The sequence below is a fragment of the Sphaeroforma arctica genome (assembly GCF_001186125.1).
Source record: "Sphaeroforma arctica JP610 unplaced genomic scaffold supercont1.52, whole genome shotgun sequence".
Classification (NCBI taxonomy): domain Eukaryota; class Ichthyosporea; order Ichthyophonida; genus Sphaeroforma; species Sphaeroforma arctica.
Window position 1 is genome coordinate 107,645 of NW_014040506.1, and position 10,943 is coordinate 118,587.

At 40.3% G+C, this 10,943-nt stretch overlaps 3 protein-coding genes across 3 annotated transcripts; 1 reads left to right on the plus strand and 2 right to left on the minus strand.

Moving 5' to 3' along the window:
- The first annotated feature begins 1,266 nt into the window (after positions 1 to 1,266).
- On the plus strand, positions 1,267 to 4,023 carry SARC_01344 (hypothetical protein). The gene has a single exon (XM_014304941.1). It carries the CDS (start codon positions 1,355 to 1,357, stop codon positions 3,542 to 3,544), a length of 2,190 nt encoding a protein of 729 aa, XP_014160416.1. The 5' UTR covers positions 1,267 to 1,354; the 3' UTR covers positions 3,545 to 4,023.
- Positions 4,024 to 4,151: 128 nt separating this feature from the next.
- On the minus strand, positions 4,152 to 7,240 carry SARC_01345 (hypothetical protein). Its single transcript, XM_014304942.1, has 4 exons — positions 6,847 to 7,240; positions 5,312 to 5,546; positions 4,746 to 5,008; positions 4,152 to 4,411 (listed from the first exon to the last, which is right to left on the minus strand). Exons 1-4 carry the CDS (start codon positions 7,194 to 7,196, stop codon positions 4,213 to 4,215), a joined length of 1,047 nt encoding a protein of 348 aa, XP_014160417.1. The 5' UTR covers positions 7,197 to 7,240; the 3' UTR covers positions 4,152 to 4,212.
- Positions 7,241 to 8,515: 1,275 nt separating this feature from the next.
- Positions 8,516 to 9,814, minus strand: SARC_01346 (hypothetical protein). The gene has a single exon (XM_014304943.1). It carries the CDS (start codon positions 9,654 to 9,656, stop codon positions 8,712 to 8,714), a length of 945 nt encoding a protein of 314 aa, XP_014160418.1. The 5' UTR covers positions 9,657 to 9,814; the 3' UTR covers positions 8,516 to 8,711.
- Positions 9,815 to 10,943: the final 1,129 nt, after the last annotated feature.

Consider the following 10,943-nt stretch of genomic DNA (forward strand, 5'->3'; position numbering starts at 1 on the left):
GCTTAAAATGTTCGTCTTGACGAGTTAGCCACGTATTTTTAATCTCATCCCGATCGGCCTATTGGTTCGAAAGTTAGGGCTAATATTGGTTTGTACCAGAACTGGGTCAAACTAGCCATTCGTAGGTGCTGTGTAGGTCCGTGTACACCCATCCCATGCTCCTAGGATCAAAGTATGTTACGTTAATACTCTTTGGGAGGATATATGTCTCTCTCCCTTTCTACTCTCTACTCTCTATTCTCTCTCCCTAGAGTAAATAGTAGAGAATAGAATATGTATTTTGTAAAAGCAAAACAATTAAAAAAAGCATGCCTTCAAACTTCAAAGTCGAAAGTACAGAATGATGCATATTTATTTAAATTTTTTTTGTATGAGTAATATACTTTTTTTCACATACCACTGCTCTTTTGCAGAGAAAGAGACAAAAATAAAACCACCAGCTTTTTCAACAAGAATTACATACCAGACTCAATTCGTCAATAAAGTTTTTAAATTTTCCAGTTTAACTTTTTAATATTGTTTTTAAAAGTTAAAATAATGAACAAATAAGGATTTAGCATTTTTTAAGATACAAGACTACAGGAAGTACAAAAATAATCACAGAAGCACTTTGGAATTTATGCAATTTAAAAATGTAATCATATAGACCTATGAAAATGGAAAATATCGTGCTATTTTTATAAATAGAAGTATTTAGAACCTGATTCATCATTCAACTGAACATTTTGTTAAAAAAATAAACACCAAAAAAACCCCCCCAAAAAGCAGTTTTGTTTGTTTTTTAAATGTTTTTAACAAAATATAACACGGACAGTCTGGCTGATGACTGACTCATTGAAATATTTTATGGGATTTTGGGGGAGCAAAATATAATACGGAAAGTTCGTTTATAACAAACTTCAGTTGTGTGCTGTAGACGTGTCGTTGATACGTGCCACACAAGTTCATAAATACTCGTATATATATATATATATATATATAAATATATATAATATATAATATATAATATATATATATATATATATATATATATATATATATATATATATATATATATATATATATATATATACATCTATATATATATACATCTATACATCTATACATCTATACATCTATACATCTATACATCTATACATCTATACATCTATACATCTATACATCTATACATCTATACAGTTATACAGTTATACAGTTATACAGTTATACAGTTATACAGATATACAGATATATAGTTATATAGTTATATAGTTATATAGTTATATAGTTATATAGTTATATAGTTATATAGTTATATAGTTATATAGTTATATAGTTATATATATTTACATATACAACATTACAGCTACATATTATGCGATCATGTTTGACTTATTTAGGCCTAGTGGGCCTGGCTTTCGGTCCCGCTTCTGCATTAGATGTTACACCTGCGGATAGTTTAGTAGATGCTGTCAACGCTATGCAGCCTGGCGAAACGTTAAATTTAGCGCCTGGCGCGTATCCGGTGAACGAACCAATTATCGTCGACAAAGCTATCTTAGTGAATGGAACAGATGCGCAGATTTTTGTACCTGCTACAGATTCTATTGTGTTTGTTTTCGCTAACGCAGAAGGATACTCCTCTGTGCTCGATGGCCTAACCATTGTCACCGCCGGTGGTTCTTCATGCGCATTCGCCGAGCCGTATGCACTTCAGGCCAATTTTACAATAGATATTCTAAGCACTACAGTGTCGAACAACAAGGTGAATATTTTCACCGACGTCGGTATCTGGCACAATATGCGAAAGTTGGAGGACGTCATCTTCGCTGATTGCAGGTATTCAGAGGATCATCCTGAGAAGATGTCTGGAGTGGCGTACAAGCTAATAGGGAATTGTAGATCGCAAGTTGATTTCAGCGTAGCTTTTGACAAACTTGGAGGTGCGGCTGGGTGTGGAACAAATATTCAGGATTTCGCCACCTTCACATCGTATCGTGGGCAAGTGGAAGCCCAATGGCAGGAATACGTTACTAAGGTAGATGATGAGAAGAGTTTGCGCTTACCCGTTACTCGCGAGGGTAACGCCGTCACAAATCTGTTGATTCAGATTGACACTGTACGGAATGTCGCTGCAACAATTCAAGCTGCATATCCCTTGGCGGAGATTGAAGCTGCCATTAATCTGGTCGACGTTGGATATTGGGATGGTTGGAATCAAAGTTTGATTCGAATCGAGGTGCACTTGCCAGCACCGTACACCGTTAAGGGCAATCATGAAGGTGAAGTACAGTACGAGAACTTACTGGTTGGCAATATGTCACCGTATACGGTCAGTGATGCTTGCAATCTGCTCACAACGGGAGATGACTGTATTCAGCAGATTATTTTCACAGTAGAAGCTTGTGATTTGACTGGTGCGTACCAATTTTTGCAAGTTCCCATCGAGTGCGAGGCTGAGACATCTCCTGGAGTCCCGGCTGATTGCCCCATTGTGACCCCAGAGGACGGATTCGCGGATATTCTGTTTTTCATCGATACAAACAATTTCTGTGAGGTGGAAACTATCGAGCTAGACGCTCTCTTCCAATTGTTCATTCTAATTCACGCTGATGATACATATACCACCGAACATATCAATGGTGTGTTCAGTCTAGGTGAAATGACATACTGGAGTATCTTGGTCGATACACGAGCGAGTGGGGTGACGCTTTACAATGCGGAAGTGACGGAAGTCGTACGAACCACAGACGGCGATTGCTCTAGTTATCCTGATTATTTGGGTGTGGTGGCAGACCTCGAGCCAGGGGTGTTCACTCAAACCTACATGCCTGATTCGCAGGAAATCCGCATGCCCATCGTTGCGGACACCGTGTTCGCATGCGCTACATCCGATCGAAACGGTAACTCGATCACCATGAATTTCACCGTTCTTGTTGATTACGACGATGGTGGTGGCGCAAGACGTCGTCGTGGACTTGATATCTTCACCAGAGACGCCGGCGAGATGGCTGTCGAGGAGGAGGCTGGTGTGCAATATACCGAGGAAGATCTTAAGCAGGCTACTATCATAGGTGCTGGAACCGCTGCCGGAGCGGTTGCGGCAGACTATGAGGCTTCCAAGGCCACTCGCATGTTAGTATTAGGCGCCTCTGTTGCTTTGTTGTTGGCTATCTGTGTGTGCGGATGCTGTTGTGCATTAGGATTAGCGATGATCATCCGACAACGGGGTGACAAAAGTCTGGAGCGCGAAATGAAATTACAAGAGGACAGTTTCACGCTTGGTGCATCGGCTGTTTCCTCCACTCCCTCATCTGCTAACGATTCTACAATATCATTCTGCAACAGTAGTGCTGTATCAAACAAGGCGCCCCCACCGAGTTACAGTCAGCAGCTGCAAATGGGCTTATTGGGTCAGCCCCAGGTGATGGGTGTCAGTTTACCTGTAATTAGACAACCAAATATGCCTGTACTTGGGCAACCAATGATGCCTGTTCTTGGACAACCAGTCCTGTCGGATGTCAGCGCAGGGTCGCAAACAGGCTTTTCCAAGTCAGGTGTATAGGAGACAATCGGAAAATTTAGATGTATATATATATATATATATATATGTACACAGTCTTTTTTATTTGTTCTGCATTATTTTTATTCTGAAGCCGTTCCATTTCGCGACAACTGGTATATCTAGTGCTAACCGTTAAGTTCGAATCATTGGGAAGTACCGGACATTCACAGCACATTGATTACATGAGTAATGCAAGGACATATATATTGGTTCGTGGCCGAACAGCAGATTTACAATCACAAGCAAACAGCAGGCACGATATGCAAACACATTTTTTATAACTAAAGTGACGCTTTGATTAAGATATTCTCGATGTGAAAATTATGAGCCTTCAGTTCGGTTCATAAGCATACGAGATCAATCGATCAGATCATCATATTACGTCGACACCGGCATGGTATTACACTTAGCAGAATTTGATAGAAAATAGCTAAAACATAAGTGAAAAACTAATTCATAATAAAAGTAGTAAATGCTGTAAATATACCCTCGTGTGCCTCTACTACCACGAGGGTTCGCGATTTCTAAATAGGTTATCGTATACACCTAAGTACAAAAAAAAATGAAAAATAATATTGTAGTAAAAAAACAAACAAACACAGTATACAGATGAAGAAGGACTATGATCCATGAAATGCATTGAAAACGCTCAAGTACACACAATTGTTTTATAATGAAGCAACAGCCATTGCCAATGCTCCCTCGCGTGTCCTATTTCCACCAATGAATCCATTGGCGTGCGTGAAGATGCATCCTTCTATACCAGTAAGTTCGGAGAGGGCCTGATCCCGAACGCCTCTCCATGGTTCTGGCATAAATTTGCGGCACTGAAACGACGTGGGCTGTGTGGGTACAGCTTGTACGCGCCTGTTAGAAGTATGTACAGGACGATAATCAGAGCATGCATGATGCGATATTAAACCCATGCAACTGTGACAGTAAATTTCAACAATAACGGTTACACCAGAGTGGCGACAGAAGTGCGTATACTAGAAGATAACATCGTAGACTAACCTACGGAGAGCAAAGACTGGAAACCATTAACCATAATACATGTTACAGAGACATATATAGTATCAATTACATATCGACTCAAATATGAAGAATATGTGACCAAGATTTTGAAACCCTGTACTCAGCTAAACGGTGCCATAGTGTTGGAATTGACATATTGTACTCGCGATTAGGCAACAAAACCTACCAAGAACCAGCACTATCTGGGAAGATCACGTATAATATCCCAGAAGTATCGTCTCCTTCGTTATCTTTCTCCAGATCAAAGAAATGGTCCTTCCACGGACACGCTGTTTCTAGTTCCAGGATACTACCAGATGGATGTACTGACTTTCTATTTAAGATTGAATTGGCCACAATATCCCGGGCCGGCAACCATGACAACACTAAATTGTCCAGCTGAGATGATACCTCGTCACCGGTGATGCGCACTGCTTTCATAAATTGTATCTGTAGGTGTCGATTTATTGTATCGCAGTTCAGTTGCACGAATTAGATCTAGGTACGAGCGGCCCCATTCGAAGTGTGAGCGCATGCAGCTCCCAAAATGACCGTAGCAATGGTGAAATACTTTTCATCTCAGCAATTCCAAAATACGATTGATAAGAAACGTCAACCCTCCAAATTACAGAAAAAACCCACACACTAGCGTTTCACTTGATTGTGACCATGCGCAGCCAATACCTACAACGATGCAAGAAAATCAGTGCAGAGAAGCGAACAAGACGTAACAATTCACAAAACACGGCTTACTGGGACATCCGCGTCTTTGTCATTCCACGATGGATTCAGGCGCGAAACACGCCCTGCAATATGCGTCGAGTCTGCATACTTGGGCACAAGGTCTGCTGGATATCTAGATACGCCGTTATCCACACCGTCGAAACCCTCAATCACGCTATCGTAGATTCTTTGGTAAACCAGTTCCAACACATCTGCTGAAAGCTCACGCTTGCTCATTCGTCGAAGTGCCTCTCTCCCGAAATGCCTTCGGAAAAAATAAATATATATATATATATTTCTTAAGAATTTGTATGTTTCAAGTATTAGTATGTGGGTACGAATCTCATGACGTGGTGAGAGCCATGCCCACATCCGTATGCAAATGTAATATACAATTTATTTTCTGTTCTATACAGCAAGAAATCAAGCCGATACAAATTTTGCATTCACTAGATCGAGGAAACCATATCATAACATCCATCAATATACATACATATATATATACATCTATACAGAAACACACACTATATACACAGACACACACACATATATATACATATACCTATATTCTAAGGTACGAATATTACCTGTTAGTATAAGCGAATATTGATACATAAACATATATATTTCACAAAAACACACACACACAAACAATCACGTACACACACGCGCACACACACACATTATATTATATATATATATATATATCTATACACACACACACAATTATATACATATATATATATACAGGCATACAGACAGACAGACGGGCAGACAGACAGACAGACACACATATATATACATACACACACACTTACACACACACACACACACACATATATATATATGTATATACAATTTTACTTATATAAACACAGACCCACACACGTAGATATACACACATACAGCCACACAGTAAAACAGACATAAAAATAGAAATAGACACCTATAAACACAGACAGACAGACATACAATCACTCACACACACACACATACATATATATGTATATAGTATATATACATATTTAGATACATACATATAGATACATACATAGATACACACAGACACAGACACAGACATACAAAAGCACAGACACAGACACAGACTTACAAAGGCACAGACACAGACACAGACGTACAAAAGCACAGACACAGACGTACAAAAGCACAGACGCAGACGTACAAAAGCACAGACGCAGACGTACAAAAGCACAGACACAGACAGAGACACAGACTTACAAAGGCACAGACACACACACATATATATATATTTGTATATACATATATATATATAAGAAAGGTGAAATAAACATCCTCCTTAATATTAATTTTCAAGGATTATAGGTACCTTTATATATGCACGTGCTGTTAATTATTGGATCCTGCGTGCCCATACTATTCGATTCCTCGTGCTATCCCTGCTTAATTTAGAGCAGGTATCCATGCAGAAACTCATGTCACAACGCATATACGCAAACTAGTTTTAAAACGTTATGTGTATCTCAATACATCATAAATATAAAAATGCGAAGGTTATCGGTGGTTTATGCACACCAGACACATACTTGTAGACCAATCCAGCACTGGACAATTTTGTACTATGCTTGTCGTCGAATGTATCGTCGAATGTACGCTGATGGTGATCAAACTTATTGGTTTCGGGGTCGTATACGGCACCTACATCCACAACAATATCACACTCAGCTAATAATTCTGGCTTTCTTGTGCGTACAATGCTGGCTCCTTGATACTTCTCAGTATTATGCAGCAAAAAGCATGCTAGAGCTTCGTCAGCGTGGAAAGTACCATCGTGTGTTCCAATAGTTAGGCTCATCTTTTGCTTCTTTGTTGCACTCATAAGGGAAAGTGTAGTCAATCTACTAATCCTTGTGAACGCGGTGCGTACAGTGAACATAGTCTTCGTACTTGCGGCACCAACTATGGAAATGCGCAATTCTGAGAAAGACCCCATGCCGGTTTTCAATACACGTGCTAAAAATAGCTTTAAAAAAAAAAGGTGTATGATCAAGAGACCTAAGTCAATGTAAATAAATACATGCTAAAAAAGTCATCAAATACTGAAGTGAGGACAGTTCACTATATGCTGCAATGCCTTCACGCCCTTTGAATTGTCATGTAAATACATAGCTGGATTGCTCGTCGACTAGTATGCGATTTATATCACACTTAAGTATGTATCGTTACAACCGAAAAGATTTGCCAGAAGATTGTTGTATTTGGCAGTTCTGCCTCAGCCATCCCTGTAGGGCGCCGGGTTCATGTATTAAATCGTCGAGTACGAGGACATACATAAGTAGCGTTCATTAATTAGAGTTTATATGGTCGTACTGCTGTTGCAATTATGCCTTGGGGCTCTTAGTATGTGGATAATTCATGCAACACAGGCAGTTTACTCCAAAATACGGTGTTCATAGAGAAAGATTTGTATTGCTTGCGCTAATAAAACAGCCTATTGGATTGGGTAGCAATTTTAAAATAGAAGAGCTGACTGCAGCTATAATCTGATGACACGCATATAAAGCGTCGAGTAGCCACGGCATATAGTAGAGGCGTCAGTGTATCACTGGTTTTCTGACCGTAAGTTATTCTGCAGTTTCTCGGATCATGGTGGTCATTTCATACGTGTTCAAGGTTCATACGTGTTCAAGGCGTGGACTCCAATCTATTTCTTGCATTAGCTCTAAAATCGAGGATCACGCACTCTGAAAGCGTCGCCACCAATTGATTATCGGATCCGTATTGTATTAGTCACTTGTTGATCAATTGCATGCCGCATCAAGCCATATCGGCCACAATACAGCCTAGATTGGCTGTGAATAAGCTAGGAATAATCATATTCGGGACAGTTAGTATAACTGTAGATGACACCCCCTTGTGGTCAGGAGGCATAAATAAGATTATGTACACCACTGGCGATGTACTCTTATGGGGTGTCTCAGACATTCACAGCGGACTGGGTCTCAAACACCTTTCGTTGACTGTGAAACTGTTCCCTAAACTTGTTGGCCGTGCACAAATATATTCATGAGTAGATCAGACGCCACGGTAAGCTCTAGAATGGCCTATATCCAATCTGCAGTGTTGGTACACGCTGTACTGTACCAAATATATGATACAATATTCATCGTTCAGTAGTAGGCAAGTTACATACTCAAAGTTGACCGGAATGTAATTGTGAACTATTGAACAACTTCAGCCGTACCCACCATCATGTGCAGCGTGTCTTTCAGAAAACTTTCAGAAACTTTTTATTGCTATATTTCAAATACTCAATTCTTGGAAACTTTCCGACTATGTTGTGCACTTCGTACGGTCCAATTCCACCTTCCGCTGAGTGCTCCCACTCAAGGTCTGTGGGCAGAAGCTGACTGCCCTCCTCTCCGACAAGTTGTGCGTGTACTTACGAAGCTCACGCCTTGCTTACTCCCTTACTGTGCAGCTCACGAAGTGGTGCCTGTCGATAGAAAGAGCCGGCCACTAAACATATAATTAATCCGCACAGACTGATAGTGCTCGCGTGCTTATCCCAGATGATGATGTTCAACATCACCGTCAAGAATTTGTTGATGACACCGATGATTGTGAAGCTCGTAGCTGAAACCTTGTGTCTACAGTTCCAGCCCGAATACCCAATACCAGCCCCAACTACACCGGAGGCCACAAGTACCACCCAGCCTAGGAAAGGCCAGGACTCCACAGGCGCTTGAGTGGTAAGCACGGACAATTCACTGGTGGACAGGAACAAAAATAGGAATGGGAGGATCGCAAGCGTGTTGGTGTACAGCACCGACCCAGAAAGTGTCAAGTCCACGTCAGAAACCAGCTTTTTACCGTATGTCATCTCCGCACAGATGGCTAGGAAGTATATAATTACCCAAGTATACGCCGCAGTGCCTTCAACCGCAAATTCCATGTCATCAGATACATACACGGCAGCTCCAATAACTATACTTATCATAGAGATCATCGACCGCGCAGAAGGACTTTCTCTTCCCAAACATGCGAAATCTAAAAACGACACCGCCAGAGGGGTCAGGGCACGGAAAACGATAACGGTTTCCACGTTGCACGTCTGAAGCGCGCGCATATTAGCGTAGATGCCTGATACAAAGGCAATGGTGTAGTACGCGTACGGTACGAGCTTCTCCAGATCGAATTCATTGACCTCCGCCAGCTTGAGGGTTTTGATACCATATACAATGCATATGGCCATCACCAGTTGGCACAGGGTGATTAACGCGGGCAGAGGTATAAAGTGCAACACTACCTTGTTTAGAAGAAGCAGTGTTCCAGAACATAGTGAATAGGCTACAATAGCAAATACAATCTCGTTCTTAGTTGGCTCTGCCGCCATCTTCACTGATTGAGTGCGGGTCGGTATTTGATTTTAAGAAGTGTTTTATGCATTTATATATAAAATACAGGCACTTCCACAACGTTGACAACAAGATTCTGCGAGACTGCGACTGAACACAGGTCACAGATCTGTGGGTCACAGACGTGAGACGGAGAGCGTGTACAGCTGCAAAAAAATAAATAGCGCACATCGTTGCTAAGGGTCATTGAAAGTTTGTAGTAATAAACGACAATTCCGTAAATTACTTCTGAAACAATAATAATTGTGCTAAAACAAGAGACGTAATAGTATTAGGTCCGCTTGGTGCAAATAATATTTTAGTTTCAACCCTGTATGTGATATGTAGAAGCATGACCCTCTAGATTTGGGTCTCGAGCAGAAATCAGGTTTCTTCCGACAACATCGTAAATTAGCATTAGAAGGTGGAAAATAATAGAATTTACGACTCTTTAAATTTTTGGTCTCATATCGATACTGAAGAAATATGTATGCTATGTACTCTGAATTTCAACCAATGATAGTGATGATAAAAAATACGTCAGAATGTATTGACTATTGGGGAGATCCGTGGCATTTACCGCCAAAACAGAATAAAAATGACAATATGGGCCCGTGAGCGTACTTTAATATGATATCGAATTTATTTTGACAGAGTATTTGTTTTTTATTTAATTAAATATGTATTATAAAATAGGATGGTGCCTATAACACTTAAAAAACCCTTTAGAATACGAACACATCAAGTCTGGTGGTGCAACAACCAGTCTCATCCATTCGAAGTGTGCAACTGAACCGACAACTTCGATTCGTGTTTAGGAAAAGAACACGATGGCTGGTTCGGACTACTACGTCACCTTGGGCGTGGAATTTGGCGCGACAGAAAAGGAGATACAGAAAGCATACCGCAAAAAAGCTTTGAAATACCATCCGGATAAGAATAAAACCGATGCTGCAGGTAGGAACTGTAGAAAATGTCAAAATGGGTAGCAGTAACTATTTACACTTTTGACTTTAGACCAAATGTACACAGGGGCGGTTCACAATATATTATTAATATCCTTAGTTCCATATGGCATTCCCTTGAGTCCATTCCCTTGAGTGGATTAAATCTATATTATTCAATAATATTTAGCACACACACACACACACGCACACACACACAAACACACACACACACACACACAAAACACACACACACAGAGAGACACACACACAGAGACACACACACACACACATATATATATATATATGTTTATATATAAAAATTATATATAAATATTATAT

Excerpts from the sequence above, each read along its gene's own strand:
- SARC_01344 (XM_014304941.1), top strand. The coding sequence starts at position 1,355 with ATGCGATCATGTTTGACTTATTTAGGCCTAGTGGGCCTGGCTTTCGGT.
- SARC_01345 (XM_014304942.1), bottom strand. The coding sequence starts at position 7,196 with ATGTTCACTGTACGCACCGCGTTCACAAGGATTAGTAGATTGACTACA. Across the intron at positions 5,009-5,311 it reads ACAAAGACGCGGATGTCCCA|ATACAATTTATGAAAGCAGT; the intron begins GTAAGCCGTGTT and ends CGACACCTACAG. Across the intron at positions 4,412-4,745 it reads CCAGATAGTGCTGGTTCTTG|GCGCGTACAAGCTGTACCCA; the intron begins GTAGGTTTTGTT and ends TACTTCTAACAG.
- SARC_01346 (XM_014304943.1), bottom strand. The coding sequence starts at position 9,656 with ATGGCGGCAGAGCCAACTAAGAACGAGATTGTATTTGCTATTGTAGCC.